General features: G+C 40.4%; 1 protein-coding gene and 1 long non-coding RNA gene across 7 annotated transcripts in view; one reads left to right on the plus strand and one right to left on the minus strand.

Annotated features, from left to right (window-relative positions):
- DIDO1 (death inducer-obliterator 1) overlaps positions 1-21387 on the plus strand; it is a 68094-nt gene that overhangs the window by 31771 nt on the left and 14936 nt on the right. For all 6 annotated transcript variants that reach the window (XM_079978770.1, XM_079978768.1, XM_079978767.1 and 3 more), the window contains 7 exons: positions 13742-14222; positions 14803-14962; positions 15496-15612; positions 15759-15866; positions 16782-16917; positions 17208-17754; positions 18687-18840. In XM_079978770.1, coding sequence (XP_079834896.1) covers positions 13742-14222; positions 14803-14962; positions 15496-15612; positions 15759-15866; positions 16782-16917; positions 17208-17754; positions 18687-18840 — 1703 coding nt within the window. The remainder of the gene's footprint in view (positions 1-13741; positions 14223-14802; positions 14963-15495; positions 15613-15758; positions 15867-16781; positions 16918-17207; positions 17755-18686; positions 18841-21387) is intronic.
- LOC307218039 overlaps positions 1-21387 on the minus strand; it is a 41009-nt gene that overhangs the window by 9747 nt on the left and 9875 nt on the right. The window contains exons 3-7 of the long non-coding RNA XR_013839683.1: positions 19355-19550; positions 17201-17336; positions 15472-15583; positions 9937-13696; positions 632-938 (exon numbers count right to left, since the gene is read on the minus strand). This is a non-coding gene — a long non-coding RNA (uncharacterized lncRNA). The remainder of the gene's footprint in view (positions 1-631; positions 939-9936; positions 13697-15471; positions 15584-17200; positions 17337-19354; positions 19551-21387) is intronic.

Consider the following 21387-nt stretch of genomic DNA (forward strand, 5'->3'; position numbering starts at 1 on the left):
TTTCAGATGAGAATTGTTGAAAACCAGAGAGTAGTATTTATGGGACTAGAAAGACTACAAGAACTCTAATAATCCAGCCTTGTTAATTAGTGACTGAACTGCAAAAAACATTTACTCATGAGAGGGTTTCCGTTTATGAGTAAAAAGGCTAGTAAAAATGTAGGAGGCTGACAGAGGAGATATTTGTTGACAGCCTTCCAACACTGACAGCCCAGTTGATTTATATGCTAGGTGTACAACAAGGGACTGTGCCTCCTGTGCAAGCAATATAAAAGCCTGCTCTCTAGGTTCTGCTGCACTTCTGTGCTGGCAAAGGAGGAAGGGGCTTTCCTTTTCCCACAGCCAGGGTAGAAGCTAGTAAAATTGCAACAAATTGGTCTGGAGCGAATTTTGTGCCCTTGCCTATGTGGTATTCCTTATCACCAGGGGCAGCCAGACAAGTGCTTATATATAAGAGTGTTCTAATCACTTGAGCATTTGTTCTGATCAGAGCAAGTCATATTTTGCGCCCTAGAGCATTTGCGAGATGTTCCATCCTGGGTAGGTGTAGGAAACTAAATACTAGCCTGGAATTAAAAAGATGATTATATAGAAGTAAGGGTTGTGTGCAGAATCAGGGGCAAGTTCTTACCTGAAGAAAATCTCTTGTGTGAGAGCAGTGACCCAGCTCGGTTAGCAGGTGTAATTCAACCATTTGGGGCTCTCATGTGTCTACCTCTTCAACTCTTTCTTCGCAATCAAATATAAAGGGAATGTAAAGTTCCTTCCTACTATATATGTTTTGAGTTTTTTATCATTAGCTTAAACTGGCTGAGTGACTAATTGGAACTCTTCCTCCTCCCCTCCAAATAAAAGGGGTTCTCTGTGCTGATGTCTCATACTTCCAGTATTACAGACAAAGGAGCAGATCTGGACTGCTGCGTGGCTTCTGACTGTGCCTGAAAGCAGTGAATGGGAGCTGAAGATGCCCTCCGTGGAGCTACATCTTCAAGATCTGTGCAAGAGGACTTAAGCGGTGGGCTGCACCACATATTGCAGGGGAGGTGTATAAGCTGCAGAAACATCCACTTACCTGGGTTGGGTTTGGGAGTGTGTGAAGATTTTTCTTGTCCCACAGGCCAACTGATGAGGTTCTAGATGTCCAAGGAAGGCATGCTAGACCTTGCCAGGACAGGTTTCCATTAGAGCTTGAGCACCAGGGCTTGCCAATTCAATGTCCATTTGCAATTGGTGCCATCTTGGATGATTCAGAGGAAGAAAACCCTCCCTGAAAAGCAGCTATCCTTCCCTCCCTATAGTAGATCACTCCTGATAAGGCTGGTTAAAGTTCATCACACAGCATGTCACAATTACTCAGCTTAAGTTGAAAACAGGTTCATCACTAATCATTTCTAAAAGGCTATATCAAACACACATGAAGCAATGCCTTATATTTATTTTCTGTACAGCACTGAGTATAGACAGCATTAATTTTCCTTCAGTTCACCTTTTGTAAGGCTGGAGAAAATTAATTCACCCATATCTAGAATATGATCATGGTTAAAATGCAGAGAAGCTGCCTTAATCAAGTTATACGAGTTCGAAACCTGATTGTAGGCAGCAGCAAACAGTTGCAGTTTACATTTGTTCCAAGTGGAGAGTAGTACAACTGAAAATAGTTTGATCCAACAAGCGGTCCTGGGTGACTTGAATTGGGCAAATGCTCATAGACTTTCCTTACTATTACGAAGAAATCCTGACACAGATGAACAGCCTGTTCTAACACATGCGAGTCCAGAATCTGGGTTTAAAGCAAGCCTTGCTTTCAAGCCTGATTTGATGACTCTCGAAAGGGGTGGGCAATGCAGTGTGTGTGTTTTTTTGGGGGGGGTAGATGCACTTTAGAAGGTGCTTAGTGGGTCCAGAAGGAGAACCAGGAACAAAAAATAATTGAGACATAATACAGATTTAAAAGCGTAACAGGAACTATCTTCCTCCAACCACAGACAGGAGGATTTGAGGCAGATTTTGGTGACACATCTAGGAACCAAAGATTCAGGGCTACATTAGGGTGCTTGAGCGTCTTTCAAGCATGGCTCTACATGCTGCTGATGCTCTGAAGTGTTGCATTCATCTCCCAACAGTGAACATGCGGAGGCAACACTTGAGTTACAGTTTGTGGTAAGTAATATTGTGGAATGGCTGCAGCACCTGCTTATCTTTGCCATTTATACTAGTCAACATTATGGAAGTGCTTGGAATGGGTTTTGCTTTTTTGAGGGTTTAAAATACCCCTCCTACAAGCCTTCACACCCATCTTTTCCAATGTGAATGGGGGCTTGGGTACTTTTTTATTTACCTGGGGATTGTTCATTCCTACAAGAACATTCCACTTCCATTGTCTTAAATAGACTGGATGTTCTCTGTTAAAGAGAACATTACACACTCCATAGCACAGTTCTGTTATAGGGCTGCATATAAATATTTTCAGTGCATAATAAAAAGTTAGGAAAATCCAATGAATACTAGAACTGATTAGGCATATGTGATTAGCATCATATGAAAATTACCTCAAGTTTGGCCCGTTGATAAGATGGTTTGTCTATGCAGTTACTAAGATCTTCCACACACTACTAGTGAATTACTAGCTTAGCCTTCTATTTCAGTTTCCCTGTTCAGCAAAGGGGAAACATAGTAAATTCAGTAAAAAGCCATCTTGGCTTTTAGGGGAGTTGGAATGAGAGCAAACTTCTCCCCATTCTGACCATCTGGTTTCTTGAGAACAATAAGGCTTGCAGAGGTTTCCATCTACTTTTAGCCTTGCACAAATAGGCAACCCGAGAACAGCACACAAGATTCTCTTAAGCCACTCGCTGGGAAACATTAGATTATTGCAAATTGTGCCACACGGAGACTTGGCAGAAACTGCTTTCTCAAATCAACCTAAGCGGAGCTTGCATTGACAATCCTCACGATGCTTACCAACTATCTCACTCATGATACTAAATCTTGCTTCTTGCCAGAAGATGCCACCTGAGCCCTGTTACTTCAGTTTACATTTCATGTGATACTAAGGGTGTTCAACTGGATCATGGGGTTGCTTTGCCCTATTTCAACCAGTTACTGAGGCAGCAATGTAATAACAGGCTACCGGTGCAGTGGTTACCAAAGCATTTTGGCCCTAGCTTTATTACTGAAATTTTGCATTGTTGCTTGGTATCCAAATAATATGGGCAGCAAAGCATAATCATCTCAACAGAACTACTAACCGCCTGTGTTTTGCTGAAATGGTTTCAAATTGGTATTTCAGGTAGGGTATTCTTAGTGCACACAATTTCCCAAAATTTGGCAAGAACCTTCCCTGACAATGATTGCCATTTCACAAGGAGAAAATTAGATTCATGCCTTTGTTTTAGATGAGGTTTTTTTTTGTTTTTTTGTTTAATAAATTGCTCCTGGTTTCATCTGATGCAGATTATTAAGTTAGCCTTTTCAAAGATTTGGTTATTTTTTTGTAAGTAAAGTCAAATTTCTAAGTCAAATGTAGGCGCTCTTTGAACTGAATCTGCAACAGTGGTAGTTCACTCAAAACTACTTCTGAAAGGTTAGCTTTTCTGAAATCATTAGAAAATTGTGCAGTAGAAGACAAGATGGGGAGTCATGTGTGGACTGGTAGGTGAGCTCTGAGGTGATCTATGCAAAGCAGCTCCATATACATACCACAACAGACACTTCTTTTCATGAGGACTAGAAACTTGATTAAGCTGAAATTTCTAGAAATCTGAAAAATACGCTGGGTGTGATTTTGCGATTTTCATCCTTGCCGTGAATTAGTGTCACTGGGTAAACCTGGAAACCACATTTAATCTCATTATTACTATCATATCTAAATTGAATACTTTTTGAAGAAGCCATATATGATGAATAGGTATGCCAAGTTTTAGACTTGAGAAAGATTTAAATTATATGACCTTTCTGCACCCCCACCCCCACTCAGCCTTCCATATAATGTTTTAAAATCTCTGTTTACTGGCTCATATTTTTGTGGTATTCACTTACGAAAGATACATACGCTTTGTGATGATGGTATACAGAACCTGACTGTATATGGGCTTGCAAACAAAGGCTTAAGCATGTGTACCACATTATGTGCCTACACAGATGATGTGCTTGGCACCCTCAACATAGTCATGTGTGCTATCCAGCAATTAAGGAAAGGTGGTGTGTTCTTTTCCCCTTATGGAAGTTACCAGACTACCAATGAAACTGCTAGGGATGTTTTGATATTTTAGTCAAAACAAAATATATATTTGATATGATATTTGATATTTTAGTCAAAACAAAATTTAAAAAATTCCTTCCAGTAGCACCTTAAAGACCAACTAAGTTAGTTCTTGGTATGAGCTTTTGTGTGCATGCACACTTCTTCAGAGTGTGCATGCACACGAAAGCTCATACCAAGAACTAACTTAGTTGGTCTTTAAGGTGCTACTGGAAGGAATTTTTTTATTTTGTTTTGACTATGGCAGACCAACACGGCTACCTATCTGTAATTGATATTTTAGGTAATTGGAGGGTAATTGCTGACCAGCCAACTGGCATTTCCAATATTGGAGCATTTAATGTTGCATTCATTAATGGAACACACTGTTCAGTTGCTAACCATAGGATTTCAGATTCATTTGTGACTAGTTCCATCACTCCTTCTAAAGTGAAAGAAGATCCCCTCTGGGGAGTATTGAATCACTTCCCAATGTCTCGGTATTGTCAGCATGAGCTTAGTGTAGAATTGTTAGCTTGTGGGAGAAAAGGACTTGATTACAACTACTTTCTCCTCTGCCACCTAAATCCAAATTACATGAATATCCTAATATGGGCCCTGAACAAACAAGATTCCTACTGGCAGCTTACTCCTTTCAACAGAATGACCAACGTAGACTAATTTTATGGCTGGACTTTCCAACATCTTATGGTGTCAACAAATGAGAACTGCAAACAACTAATAGGGGTACCAGAACTGCAGTACCAATTATGGCAAGGTGGGGAGTTTGTTAAACCTGTATGCATATGCCCCCATCTAGGGTCTGCCTGCACACTAAGGAATTGGCAGTCATTTTCTATTGAACGCCTCTTACAACTGATGGAAGCAAGTTGGAACCTGTAGTTGCACACATCAAATTCTAATGCTAACCCAAATTTCATTGGGAAGGAGCAGATTTCCCTACCCAAATGCAACTTGATGAGCAAGTCTAAACTTCATATCCCATCAGTAAATCTACAATGAATGGGCTGAACAGGTTTCTCTTAGCCTCCTTTGCCTGCCTTCTTGTTGCCTTACCTACCGTATTTTTCGCTCTATAACACGCACCCGACCATAACACGCACGTAGTTTTTAGAGGAGGAAAATCCGTAGGCATGCCACCCGTAGGCATTCCCTCCATAACATGCACAGACATTTCCCCTTACTTTCTAGGAGGAAAAAAGTGAGTGTTATGGTGCAAAAAATACGGTAATTTACAGGACATCTAAACGTAACTCAGGTGTCCCATTTTTCCAGTGAGCATGTGCATATCAACAAATTGCAGTATGGGCTAATCTGGTCATGCTGCTTTAGTATATATGCAGCTATGTTTTTCTTTTGAAAAGTACTGGCAGGCAGACAAACCCCATGCCTGGGGGGGAGGGTGTAAAATAAACCAGTGTTGTATAATTGGAACTTAAAGGAGTGTGGTCTAAACTGACTTAAATAAGATAATGGTACTGGAAAGAAGGTTAGTAGGATGTAACTGACAAACATACAGAACCGGGGGGAAGGGGGAACCTCTTGCCTTCTAAATGCTGCATTACAGCTCCCATCCCTGACCATTTGTGATCCTGGCTGGGGCTGGTGGGAGTTTGGAAATGCCATATTTGAATGATCACAAGTTCCGCAGCACAGTATAGAAAGGGACCAAACTTAATACTAAGGAGTCAACAACATACAGCGATTTTTTTCAAAAAGCAAAACAAGAATGACAAAGCTGATTTAAAAATATTAAATGGCATATTTAAATTGGTTTTTCTTAAAAATCTAATGTGCTATTGATTTCTGCATCTTAATGTTTGTTGAATTGAAATAGTGATAATTAATCCTGTGCATATGCATTCCTGTAAGCTTCAACCCTATAAATACCCTATGCTCTAGCAAGTAGGCAGACCTCTCTTACCTATGTCTTTTATGTATATAACAGGTGCTACTACTTTTAAGAGATTGTTTTTACTGCATAATCAAGCCATATATTTAGATAAGCTGTATAAAACTTCTGCGACTTTTAAGATTCCCATCCAGCTGCAATCTTCAGTATTAAGCCAAAAGCTAGCTACTGCCTACAGAACTGATGGTGGTGAGTGCATGCCTTGTGCAATAGCTATGAGTAGAATGCAATCACTTCCCTTTCCTATTTGACTCTAGAAATTCTATGCATTTCCTACCACCACCACCACATTCCTGAATAACATACATGCATGAGCTGTTTGTGGTTTTCTGGCTGTAATACTATACATTTGCTTTCTTTGGGGAAAGTTGAACAAAACAGAAAAACCAAAACAGGAAAGTACTTCCTGCCTTTCTGGGGAGGGGGGGGAGTTTCAGCTCAAATGTTCTAGACTAGGTGTGAGGAATGTTTGACCCTCCAGATGTTGCTGAACTACACATCTGATAAACTGCAGCAAGCACAGCCAATGGCCAAAGATGATGGGAGTTGTAGTTCAGCAACATCTGGAGAGCCAAAGGTTCTGACACCTGGTCTAGACAGTGAGCTGTTTTTATGAGGGATTCTGCTATGTCGGAATGCCATCACACAGATCTGAACAAATGCAGGTCACTAAATGGCACTGCAAATGAATGCTGTGCCCAAGACAGCTTAAACTATCCCCTTTGATTTTATGCAGGCTCTCTTTGCTTGAGAACCGCATTTACAGCCACAATGGGATGGCTTTCAATTTTAGGTGAAATAGAATTCTGTCTTTTATATCAGCTAATTAAAGTTTCTGGTCACTTCCCCCTAAGCTATACCTTCAGCTGCATCAGTGCATTTTTCAACAAATGACATGTATAAAGATGAGTCTACTCAATATGAGCCTAGTTTTTGACTATATTCATACAATCATGGCCATGTGTATGTTGCTGAGGCTAGACCCATGAAAAGTTGGCAAGAATTCCCTGACTCCCAAGTCGTACCGTTTGTCAGTTAACTCCACTTCCCCTCAGATGGATGTTTAACAGATGCACAAACAATTTTGATTTCCTATATGAGGGTGGTCCAACATGCAGCCCGGGGGTTGCATGCAGCCCTCAAGGCCATTTTCGACAGCCTTTGGCAGTGTTCAGGACTTCTTAAAGTGACTCAAGTAGCTGGCTTTTTTTTTTCTTATTGCTGTGAGGCACACAAGAAAACAAACGGCAAAGGCGCTTGTCTCTCTCATCCCCTTCAAGGCCAAACGGGCCAGCCCTCCCCTGCTGTATCCTCTAACTTTGCCCAGGATTGCTCTGGACAACAAAATAATGTATTAATGTGAGGGAGGTATTTTCCACACACTGATAATGAACAACTGGATATCTCCACATATATAAGGCTCAGTGAACTTAACAGCATTTGCTTAAGTCTTGCACTGCATTTTGACCACACATGGAGTTATAATCCTATTTTGCGGATCACAGCCTAGCACACTGATTCAGCGCATACTAACTCAGGAGCATAGCTGTCGACCATCCCTTATTTGGCGGGAAAGTCCCTTATCCCAGCACCGTGTCCCGCTGCTGTCCCTTATTGATGATGTCCCTTAAATTTCCCGGGTTTCAAAGGAAGCAGCTCCTCTCCCTCCCTACCTGCCAGCCAGGGAGGAGGGAGGCTCCACCTGTGTTGCTTGGCTGCATTGCTCACCCAATAAGGAGTCTAAGAATGACTGGGGGGTGGAGCTTGCATGCCTTGTGCCGCTCAATTCGGCCATGTTGCCTGGGGACTCGCCTTTGCTCAGCGCTTCCCAGCAGAGAGGGGATGGTTTTCCTTTTTGCATCCCCTTTGTCGGGTTGCTGCGCTGTGGGAACCACTGCTTGAGGCTTCGTTTGGCTGCTGGCTGGGCTTTCTGCCTTTGGCTCGGAGGGGCTCAGAAGGTGAACATACCTGTGCTGGGAAAATCCCTTATTTTGGCTGCTGATCCCTTATTTTCAAGGCTGCTGGCCCCTTATTTTCAAATCTGTAAGTTGACAGCTATGCTCAAGGAGTAGGTCCCATTATGCTTATACTTAAATATACTAATGGTGTATATTAAATAATATTAGCTATATTGCAAATACTTAAGTAACAATATAAAATTTTGATTCACTCTGGAGCCTCTGGTTTCTGTGTCAAAGTACTCTTGCCGCACACTTTGGGAGGTTGGACCACTCTGTCCCATATTATGGACTAGAGTAATCCATGCAGACTTGTGGAGTGGAATGTGAATTGTACAGTTAATATAAGTAATTGTCTAGATTTGTGTTAGTCTGGTGTAATAGCCTTCTGTATTAAGATTTGCTACAATTTTGATCTAAGAAAATTTTATTTGGGTTGGTGGCTATGGAAAAGGTCAGTCCTGCACTTCTTCCTACTGCTCAGTTCAGTAAACTCCACAGCAGACCCCTGCTTGGTATAATGTGCACCTGAATGATATTTTTTCATACTTTCGACTTGATTTGTGGCATACTTGCCCAAAAGAATGGTCACCACTTAGTATTCAACTTACGAAGACCACTAAAACCATGTGTCAGTAGAAGTGATTTTACAAAAGCAGCTGCAAGTAACAGTTATTGGAATTTGTGAATATAATTCCCATAATTCTGCATACGGTGATCAGCCGCCTTTGAGCATTTGCAGGCAAACACTGTAAACTACTTTGCCCCAAAATGTCTAGATGGAGCTGTTTAGTTGGTATGAAGATGTGGACACTGGCTAGGATAGGATGGAGTCCCCCTTACAGTAGCAGCTAGCCGTGTCTCCAGGTAGCTGCTTAGTCGGGCACTTGGGGAGCTACCGATACGATTGTCATGCAGCTACTGTGCTATCGCTGTTGATATTCCCTCTTCACCTTCAAGGCCTCAAAGCTTCCTGCCCACAAACAACAGATCAGGGCTGACATCTGTTGCAGCCGTTTTCTCTGCGCCCCTGCCCTGGACTGCAGCTCTGCAATTATACTTGTTTTCAAAGCCCCCGGCCCCCATTTCACGAATGGGAGCACAACAAGCCTGCAGGCAATTTGAGACCCCATCTGTTCTGAAGTGTTTTTCTCGTGTGTGGCGCCTGAGGATACAGCTTATTTGTTTTTCTCTGTCCCGCTCTTATCCTCCAAGACACAAAATATGTACGTTGCTGTGGCAATGCACAAGTATGGGCAGTAACAGGAGAAAAGAAGGCAGAAAAATCAGGCCAAGTACGCATGTTGGGATTTTATGTTTGGCTGTCTATAGTCTGCTCTCGAATCAGGTATCCTTTCTCAGTATTTGCTCATCTGTTGCTCTTGGGTTCTTAGGCAATTTTATCTCCCTAAAGCTGGATCCCTGCCTCCGGTAGTGTTTTTCTTGCCCTTTCCTTATATGGGGCCTTCAGGGGTCTCCTGGTCAAGAGACTAAAAAGGTTTACATCATCTTCACTTAAGCAATTCTGCATCAGGCGATTCCAGACCACACACTTCAGCCCTCATTCTTAAAATGTAGCATTGGCGTTACTTTCAGGGGAAGGGTTTGGTACTACATAAAAACACAGTAAAACTAGTACGGGCCCTTGTATTCACAGATTGCAAGAATTTCTCAACACATCTTGACAGGCTGGGTGGGTGGGTGGTTTTTTATGATGAAATACATGTGCTTCAGAATTGTTAATGCCAAATAACCCCCGGGACCTTATGAAGAAAGGCAGGCAAGAAATTGAATTAATACCTTACTTTGTATGCATAAGCAGGGAAGCCCATAGTGTGTTGTCACTCTGTGGCTGCTGTAAATTCCTCACAACTCTTCCACCCGTCACAGCCAGAAGGGACGTTGCTGGCATGGTCAGTTACCTGGAGGTTAAAATGAAAGAGTGAAAAACTAGGTTCTTAGTTACTTCAACTCCCAATTGCTTTGGTAGATTTGTTTATGCTACAGCTGAAGAAAACAGAAAGCTTGCTACTGTGCGGCAAATGCCTCCTGTTGTGTCTAATCATTTGCATAGTGGCTTTTGCAGATATGCCAGTATTTTTCAGGCTGTCAGTGTTCAACTGCTAAAATGGAAAAAATAAGAAGAGGTTAGATCCTGTTAACTTTTCAGATGTAAAACCAACAACTTAAACTAAATGCAAGTTTCAGTAGCAAAAAAGTACCATAGCCATTTGAAAAAAAAATTAAAGTCTTAATCCTGCATTTCCTGAGAGAACTTACTGCAGCCCTTGGGAGACTCTGTGTCTCTTCTATAAGAGAACACTCGTTACACAAAAGAGCATTTCAGGATCTTTTGTTTATAAGAAGGCAAGCTGAAAAGCATTTCCTGAAGGTGATCTATTTTTCCTATATATGGTTCATCTAACATTTTCTGTATATGTTTTATAACTTGGCATCACAGAGCTGCAGAGTTGGAAGGGACCTCAAGGGTCATCTAGTCCAACCCCCTGCAGTGCAGGAATCCTGATCATAGCTGTCCCTTGGTTGGCTCAAACCACCAACCTTCTGGCTGGCAACCACCAGCCATTCTTCAAACCAGTTTGTGCGTAAGAGCAGAGTTATGTTTCAATGAGACCCTATGCCAAACACCCACTTCTCCTACACTAGACATCAGAGGTGTCTAGTTTATATGCCACTTTCCCACAGCAAACTGTCCAAAGTGGCTCCCAGTATTACTCAATTATAAAAAGACAAAACATTTTTTGTCAAGGGTGCATTGTCCACATGATTTAAGGTGTATCAACAATAAGGTACAGAAACTTGATTTAAAAATAAAAAGAGCTGGGCTTTTCAGAATGCTGCAGTTTACGCCAAATGATATATTCTGAGCTTTTCCAGAATTTGCAAGTACATAGAGTCCTGTGTTTGCTCTGTGCTATTGCCAGATTCTAATTTATTGCAAAAACGAGTAATGATAAAAAGCAGGGTGATCAGATTCCTCAAAGGAATCCTGGTGGAGGAGCATCCCTGGGGATAAGGTGAACACTTAGTGATTTGTGTAGATTAGGAAAAGAGACTACTAGGAGTTCCAACGGGGCAGCTACAATTGGCTTTGAAGCATGGAGGGGACAGGGATTTGGGAAGAGCAAATTATGTACAAGTATCAAAAGGAAAACTTGAGTAACTGGGATGCTGCATCTCCAATCTTAAGAAGCCTAATTGCAATGAGTGAACAAGTTATCTGTTTCTGATTCTATTTGTGTGCTAAATCCAAAATATTGTGCGAAACTAAACTTTAATAGGTGTAAAAAGTCAACATTATAGTATAATGAAGTACATATTTTTATTGTCTCCATATGAAACGTAACTTGCAAGTTTCGAAACTCTAAATTAAAATTATTTAAATGCTAAAGATTTGAGTTTTAACTTGGAACCATAGGCATTAGAATTTGTCTTTCTAGCAACCTGGTTTTATTGGACCACTGTTCTGCCATGTGGTTATTTAGTATGGGATGCCATGGTCAGAATGCTAACTCAGTGTCAACGGTTCATGCTGTGCTGCTGCCACAAGCCGACCTTGGAACACACATAGTTGTGTGTGTAACTCTATGGGTTGTATCCAATTGGTGTCCTTACACAAAAGTGTTTACTGCTAAAGAAAGGCAAGGTAACAATCTTAGATTACAAAACATTTCTGTGGTTAAATATTCCTTTCTGAAAAGTGAGTTCTGTATAATTTTTCAGAAGCATAAACATTATAGTATAAACAGCAAGATTATTGTGCTTATCTCCTATTGCTCTTGAACCTCTGTAAAGAACTATTTATAGTAAGGGCATAGTATTCTCTTCAACAGGAGTATTTATTCACTTATTTCAACTAAATCACATGAAATAGCCTAATCGCAAATGCAAACATCAGTGGCTCTTCATTTCCAGGTCTCTTCTCAGTCTGGCAATAAGTGCCATGCCATTCACAATGCTATCATACATATAGATACACCGACTCGATCGAGTGGTCGGAACAGTAGCTCACCGTGAGTATTTTGAATTATCTGATGTGGTTGGACTCTGATCCCATCCAGTATGCTAAACATTAATGAATGCAAAGTTTTACTCCTAATGTAGTAGTTTACATAAACTCATTTGCTCAAGATAGCAGCACTTTGCAGAGGCAGCTGCAACAAAAGCCACAAAGATTGTTTATCTTGGAATAACTACAAGCTATATGCTGCGTGATGGAAAGAACACTCACGTTCAGTGAGTACATGATACCTAATGAATTTCTAGAACAGCAGATCTCTCATTCAATGTTACTTCAGAGATCATATATAAATACCTCTAATGAGAATAGGTTTCAGATGTCTGTTTAGAGATTTTTAGCAAGTATGGTTTTCAGCTACCAAAATTATGGCCTATATTTTAAGATGCTGCTTTAAAAATGATGACTGAAAACTGCATAATAACAAACAGTTCACACTACATTCCTTCTGTTAACGAGTGTTATACTGTTCCTCATTCCAGCCATTGTCCAGATCTATTCCATTGTTAATAGAGGTTATTTTTCTTTTGAATGTGAGTTATTTCACATGTGCATCTATATATCTAGATACCTTAGTTTCTATAGTTTAAATAGAACTAAACCTTGCAATTTCTTTTTAATGCAAGTGTTTGTTTTCGAGGGAGGCACTTATTTACAGAAAACACTTGTGAATAGCATAATATGTTACAATCCTACAAGTTTCTTACTGAGCATGTGTTGAAATGCTAGGAAAGTTGTGGTCGATTGCGGCCACACATATACAGGTAGGAATGAAAGCTGATCTTACGATGCAAGAATTCGCATGATGTTACAAGCAGAATTCTAAAGTGTTTCAGGTGAAATGGGGAGAGATGCAATAAAGTCATCTTTGTTTAATCAGATGCTATTCTAATGAGTGCTCTTCTGAAACGTTCAGCTTAAGTATTTGTTTTGATGTGTTGTGACCATTACTTCACACTGATAATTCAACATATCTGATACAAGTATAATAAATGTTAGAATTGTTTGCATGATTTAGAAAGTGCATATTCTTTCTTTTTCTTAAAAAAACAGCTTGTATGCCTGAACCTTATACTTGCTGTTTTGTATATGTGTTAGCTTAACGTTAGCTCATGTGTGCAATCTTTGAAGATGGATTTACTTTTGTTTTAAAAGTGTGAAAAACACGTATTTGAAATAGCTTTCTTTTTGATATGTTTTCTCTCCTTATGAGATTGTACCCTTTCCTGTTGGTAAACTTTGGGCATGATTCATTGTGCATGATTCATTTGCATCATGGGCACAGCCCATCTCTCCCTGTGTCTTGCAAGTTTATTGTGTCAAATCAATTTGTACAAAAATAAGGCACCTTCTTCATAAAACCAATATAAGTTTCTATCATTTCTATAAGATAGCTTTAAACAACAAATATTGTTTGTCCATAATCTAGCCTAAATTGATCTTCTTTAATTTCTTTATTTTCATTAAAAGAATTACGCACATGTTTGGCTTACTGGATCATGTCTCTTGTTGAATCTTTGCAGCACCTGTTGAAAAAAATATAATTTATTGTGTTTTGTTCCTGTTAACAGCACAGAAAGAGGAACGTAAGAATGAGGATAAGCCAGCTGAATCTTCAGTAGCATCAAAGAAAATGGTTGTGTCAACTACTGCAGCGTCTCAACCCACTTCTGCAGTGTCTACCCAAAGCAGAAATCCACCCTTAAAGAAACCCTCTACGTTTACTAGTTCTAAGCATCCAATTAAATACTCTGCCGCAGGTTTCAAAGGGGTGATACCTAAGAAATCTTCACTTTCAACTGGTCCACCTACATCAAGCAATGTGTCATCATCAAAGCCTTCACCTTTGTCCTATGGTACATCCTCAGTTTATAAAAAAACAATTTCCTCTTCAAGCATTGGTGGAGGACTCAGGAAGCCCATGGTGTCCTCTGCTTCTTCAACAACTTCCTCAGCTACACAAGCAAAATCTGCAAGTGCTAGTCAATCACAGCCTAACTCTCAGATTCGCCAAAATATACGGAGATCCCTTAAGGAGATATTGTGGAAAAGGTAGGCACTAAGGGCACTTGTTCTGTGCAAATAATTGTATAGTTTAGGATAATCATTAGTTGTAATGCTGCGTGAACAGTGATATTCATCTCTTCTCACCTTTCATAGCACTTTAGATAATGTATCTGAAATAAGTTTAGTGCTAAAATAGTTGTCAATATTTTTGACTGAGAAGGAAATATCTTAGTAAATGTCAACATTTCTTGAAGGTTTTAAACAAGAATAGAAGGCCCCAAAGGCAATCTTACTTTCTTGAAAACTAGATTTTTTTAAAAAAAACATGGTATTCGCAAAACAGATAAGCACTGTCCAATATAAATGCATGTGCTCATCACCAGTTTTCCCAAACTATCAGTACTTTAAGCAGCAGAACAATCCTCCTGAGTACATGATATTCAGAGGATGTTGCAGCAGTGGATAGTGGGAATCAAAGAAGGAAAATTCATCCTTGAATTAAGTAGGCCATTTTTGAGACGTAAGTCATAGAAGATTCTTCCTGCATATAGGTAGATCAAGCTACTTAGCAGTACTGTCATTTTTGACTCCCTTTTCTTTCTTTCCCAACTCTTTCTTTTGGCAGAGTAAATGATAGTGATGATCTGGCTATGACAGAGAGTGAGGTGGGAAAGATTGCACTGAACATTGAAAAGGAGATGTTTAATTTATTCCAGGCTACAGACAATCGGTATAAGAGTAAATATCGCAGCATTATGTTCAATCTGAAGGACCCTAAAAATCAGGTTTGTATGAAAGCGAATGAATGACTTCTCTACAGCCTTTTTTTTTTTAAGTGGACAGCCTTTGATTTGACTGCATCATTTATTTTATAGCTCTTTTTGTAAACTGCTTTGAGTTTTCTTTACAATCAAGAGGATTGTAAATTTTATTGGGGTAGGGGACTTTGGAAGCATGAATGGCTAAAACTAACAAGCTTGGGGCTTTTTGGTTTAGAAAAGAGGCAAGGGAATATGATAGAGATATATAAAATTCTGCATGTGGATAAAATGCCTGTGGAACGCTCAGTCCCATCTATTGTTTGTGCCCATTCCTGATACAGACGTGCTTCAAATTATGTTATAGACTCTTAATATTTTGCTAACCTGGCAATATTTTTTAAAAAATGTATTTTAAATATTTCATTCTATTTACACTTAAGACCTTTTAGAAGGAATTCATGAACTGGATGACAGCATTTACTTGCCTATTGGAAGATTCTCATTTGCTAGTTGTGTAAGTAGTTACTGCTCACCTCGAATCACTCCTCTCTCTTTAGGGACTTTTCCATCGTGTTCTTAGGGAAGACCTTCCTTTGTCAAGGCTTGTAAGAATGAAGCCGGAAGAACTCGTATCCAAAGAGCTATCTACATGGAAAGAAAAGCCAGCCAAAGCAGTAAGCAATAAAATTTTGTGCTGTTTATTATGTAAGGATGGTTGATGAGCAATTCTAGCTGATGTGGTAATTGACTACAGATTAATGATTAAAGTCTAGTTCACTGACTTTGTGTGTGTATACAAATCACATTATTGTTTTCATAGGTAATGGCAGCTAGACGTAAATCTTTTGAAAACAAGAAATCTGCTGTAAAACAAGAACCCATCCCAGATGCTAATATGGAAGATTCCCCACCAGTGTCTGATTCAGATGTAAGTATAAGCCACTCATGGCACTGGTTTACAATTAATTATATAGACCATTTACCAAAATTTAGTTCTTTACATGAAGATATTGTATAATTTAAAATGTCATGTTTTAAGATCTCAAGGATAGTTTATCTGCTTGCTTGCCTTTTTTTATTTTAGAGGGCACAATCCAGTAATGCTCTATAGCAGCTTACACACACGCTGCACAATTCCTGCAGTACTCTATACTTATTCTGAGGTACATGTACACAGTATTTATTATTATTATTATATTAAATTTGTATACTGCCCTTCATCAAAAGATCTCAGGATGGTTCACAGCATAAAATATAGAATAAAACCACAACGAATATGATGAAAGCAAGAACAAACCAAACCAATAGCCCACCCACCACTGTACACTGTAGTACACTGCCTATTACCTGGAATGTTGCTTTGGCATGGTTCCTATTGCAAAGAGACCAGTGATAAAGAGGCAACCCCTGATTTGTGCGTGGCTGTGTTTTGGGTCATTGTGCATGAGGGCGGAGCACACACAAGCTTGTTCCCACCTCCTTTTCCTGCCACTTCTGGGTCACCACGATGCACACGTGTGTGAATGTCAATCGGTTGTTGCCCGTACATTAATTTGCCCAAGACAGGGGACCAGCACACTTTCTGTTTCCCCACTTGGGTGCTGTCGAAACCTGTGGTGCCAGTAATTAATTTACGCAAACCTTATAAGGATCTCTTTCTGCATATGAGCTTGCACTTGTTGAAAGGTCAAGTTATGTTAGATTTTAGTAGTATCAATTGCAATTTTTTTTGAGCTGTGGATGTTTGGTTTCAAATCGGTGCATATCTACAGGAATTTGCATGTGTATAGTTGAAATGAGCTTGATACCAGCAAATCATACCATTGCCTCAATTCCTTTTTAGGAGCAGCAAGAGGCAGATCGAGCAGCTCCTGAGAAAAGCAGCGCTCCAATTCTTGATGTTTTCAGCAGTATGTTACAGGACACAACAAGTCAACACCGAGCCCATCTTTTTGACCTGAACTGCAAAATCTGTACAGGTATGCACATGGATTACCAAGGCTGTGTGAACACCCACGTGGCAGAAATGCAAAGCAGAAATTTAAATTACCATATCACTTCTGTTCTGAGTAAACTGAAATCTGGCTGGAGCCTCAATTATACAAATGGCCAGACTTTCTTCTTGCAGTAAAATAAACTTTTTGCTTCTATAAATTAAAACAGCAACAAGCAAGAAGTGATTTCCCTGTCTCCAAGGAAAATAGAGCACCATGTCCATGAAATGACACAGACTCACAATGTTACATGTTACCTTTTTTTTACTATTTAGGTCAGATGTCAGCATCTGATGAAGAACCAGCTTCAAAGAAACTAAAATCGTCCTCTGTTAAGAAGGCGGAACCAAAGCCAGAAATGAAGTCAAAATTTGAAAGCTCAACACCAACAGATGAAGTGGAGGCTGCAAAAGAAGAGGAAATGGAGACTGCTGCAGAACCTGTTGTTGAATCTGTAGCTGAAGTAGCTCCTCAGCCAAGCATAGAAAAAGCTTACATTCCTTTAACACAAGGACAAAGCAATCCATTATCTTCTCTACCCAATGAGAGCTCTCTCTACCCCACATCTTATGCTGGCGGTGTTATCACTACTGTGACAGTCTCTGGGAAGGATCCCAGAACAGCCATGAGCACTTCGTCAACCTCTGCTTCTACTGTGACTTCTGCATTGCATCCCAACCCGGCATCTGACAAAGGTTCCGTAGGGGAAAGTAAACCAGAAATATCCAGAAATACTGTAGCAGCTCCAAAATCAATATTAACGAAGCCATCCTCATCATCGGACCCAAGATACTTGGCAGCTCAACCATCCCTAAATGTTAGGTATGTGTGTGTCAGTCTGCAAGAGGGTCACTAGGCCTGCGGCATTGTGCAAAGGGGACCATGCAACCCAATGGTGTGTGTGTATCTAGGTGCAGGGGGAGCCTTCAGATTCCTTCTAAGGAAGAAAGCTTCCCAGAGTGAGTAAAATGGGGAGCAAGGTGGGTGGGCAAGTTAATGGGCATAGCTAGGTTTCCCCCCCCTCCCAGCAGGTAGCTCCTTGCTGTCCCCCAATTGTGCAAGGAGGAGAAAAGCGCAGACCAAACACCCTTGCTGCCATTGCTCTGCAAGTACTCTGATGCTAAGTGACAGTGAGGGATCATTCTTTGCCTCTCCTCAAGATGTGAGGGAGAGATAACTAGTGCTAATCTCGCAGAAGCCACTAGGAGGAAAGGACAGCAAAGCCATGAACAGGAGGATTTTTTACTACCACTGCATACTTTGAAGATTTGCCAAGATGTATTTTCTCATGTAGCACGCTTCTCAACCTCTAGTAGCAGTGATGCACAGGAGGAGCCAGTGTTTGTAAGAACTGGGGAAAGTGGGGTCACACACTGCCTTCACTCAAGGCAGGTTTATGAACTTCAGTGTCTCTCCATGCTTGACGCACTCTTTCATGCAAAAGAGAATCAGTCACAAGTCTCACAATATCAACTCAATCCCTAATAATAACAGGAATTCTATTCATGGGTTAGCAAATTAATGGTCCGTCTTTTGTGATCACTAGCCTTCCACTGAATGTGCTGGAAGTCTTAAAAATTGATTTCTAGCCCATTAATTTAATTTACTAAAAGTATATTTCATAAGATTTAGGATCATTTGATGTGGAATTTGAAAAATGTTTGGGTTGCCTGGGGTGGAGGGGCATTTGTAGAGATACAATATGTAGAGCCTCACTTGACACAATTCTCCCTCCTGGGTTTTCTGTTTTGCAGTATGTCGGAGATACGGTCCCCTCAAGAAGGAGATACGTCCGTCTTTCTCTCTCGCCTTAACACCATATGGAAAGGCTTTATCAACATGCAAAGCGTGGCCAAGTTTGTCACCAAAGCTTACCCTGTCTCTGGATCCTTTGACTACCTCAGTGAGGTGCGACTTTGAAGTGCTTGTGCTTTCTTTGTAAACTATATCTAAAATCATATTTCTAACTAAATTTGCTTTGCGGTAAGACGTTAGCTATATAATATGTTATCATGTTTACTCAGCGTGATAGCTTGAAAGCTAAGCAAATTGCCCTATTAACATTTTCAAATTTCAGTTAGGTCTGAGTTTTAATAACTCACTGTTCAGACAGTGGCCTGACTGCAAATAATGTAGCAGTGTAGCATAAGAAATCGGACATAGATAATGTGTACATTGACTTGGCAACCATTTCATGCGGGGATTCTGTTCCCAGCCCCTGCGTGTGTCAGCGGAACACAGATAAGCAGATCCTGCCCCATTATGTCCCCATTCTGTCTTCTTCTGGGTCCAAAAAGACCATGCGTCGGTGATCGTGCATCAATTGGATGCACCTAAAATGGTCACTGCCTCTATTGTATAGGACAGCAATTTATTTTAAAAATAATAAAATAGTATTGGTGATCTGTAAGTACAGTGGTACCTCGTGTTACATACCATCCCCCTTACGAATGCTTTGGGTTGTGCGCTACGCTAACCCGGAAGTAGATGCCCCTTATTGTGAACTTTGCCCTGGGATGTGAGCGGAAGTCACACTCCGGTGGCGCGGCAACAGCGGGAAGTGCCATTAGCGAAAGCACGCCTCATGTTATGAGCGGTTTCCGGTTACGAACGGACCTCTGGAATGAATTAAGTTTGTAACTGGAGGTGCCACTGTAAGGGGAAAATAGTAGCACTGAAATGGCATGCTTGATATTCCATTTTTAGTATTAATACTTCATATCAGTAACTGATAAGGCACTGTGTATCATTTTCTGTTAATCACACTCTTGATTTTCATTTTGATCTGATGGTGAGAAGCAGTGATCTGTAATAACTGAACACACAGTGAACAGTAACCAGGAAGTGTGACACTGTTAACTAAGTGATGATTGCCCCTTCATGGGATGACTGCAATATTCAGTGAGCTCCCAGTTTCCTGTATTAAACCCAAAAAAGAAACATAGGAAGGAAGTTCGGTGTAGTTGATTATCAAGTGTCAAACCAACAACTGCAAACTGTTCATAAATTCCATTATTTGAGGAAAAGCCACCTTGTTTCTTGCATACATTCAAATAGATTTCACTTATTGCTCTGCTTTGTGTAAGAACTGGTGGGAGGGTGGGGAGTAGAACAGTAGCTGAAACAGCTGTATATCTTTCCTGTGTATTCAACCTTTTTCTTTAGCCTACGTGTGTTCCTTTTATGGTCAATATGAACAGGGTGCTTGGAATTTTGATTCCTGTGCACCAACAAATTCTGTCAGTGGAATTAGTGTATCTTTCTTCCGGTGTTTTGAAGCAGAGATAGGAAGACTCCTAAACTTACGGATGTAAGAATAACCCTTTTCCTCCTAGTTTGGAAAACAAGTATGTTACGATCTTAGGCTCAGTGGGCTATGAATATGATATAGTAGCAATGTTTATATGCTGAATTCTGAGACAAACTGTGGTTAATGCAAACAAATAGAAATATGTTTGCCCCTTCAACTACAGATAAGACAGCTTTATAAATATAAACACATTGTGCCTCAACAGCATGTTTTAGTGACAATTAAATTTTTACTCTATGAAAATAGGCTAGGAATGTGTTGTCACAATTTTCAAAATAATTACCGTATTTTTCGCTCTATAACACGCACCAGACCATAACACGCACGTAGTTTTTAGAGGAGGAAAACAAGAAAAAAATATTCTAAACGAAATAGTGATTTTTGTGGTTCATGCTGTGGCCACAGACATGTGATCTGACAGTGAGTTTGGAGTAGCCCAATGCAAAAATCCTGAGGATCCTTGTGGATCCATGCTTTGTAACCACAGAGGAGGGAAGGAAGGGGAACCATGGATCCTCTGCTCACGACTGCAGCAGATCCCCCCCGCCACCCGCAGGCATTCGCTCCATAACACGCACAGACATTTCCCCTTACTTTCTAGGAGGAAAAAAGTGAGTGTTATGGTGCAAAAAATGCGGTATATATTTAAGAACTTTTTGTAGCTTTAATGTGCAAAAGTATTACTTCTTTATGTAAAAGCTATCTCTCACAGTGCTCAGGTGTTACTGTCTGAGCCTAATATGAGAGGGAGCGAGCCTCAGGTTCTTAGCACACCAATAGCCAGCCTTTTCAGCTCATTTTCCTTGTACAAAAAGTCATGTTTGACCCATACAAATACTGCGTTCATCAGTTCCCAAGATCTTGTGGCACCTATCCCCCTTGATGTGGACAGAGCATGTAAATAAAAGCAACATCCTACTACAGTGTCAGACCTTTTTCTTCATTCCCAGATAAGAAACTATAGTAGGGGTACCCAAGTGTGAGGTGTGCTCCCTCTCATACCAGATTCAGAAAGGAACATATGAACCTCAAAATGAGCTGTGGTTTGTGGAATTAAAAGGGGACTGTTTTCTGCTAGCAGTTTGAAAATGGAAGTGGAAAGATAAACAGAATTGTGAACATAATGGTAAAATCACTATATACCG

This window comes from Podarcis cretensis (genome assembly GCF_951804945.1).
Source record: "Podarcis cretensis genome assembly, chromosome: 6".
Taxonomy (NCBI): Eukaryota; Metazoa; Chordata; class Lepidosauria; order Squamata; family Lacertidae; genus Podarcis; species Podarcis cretensis.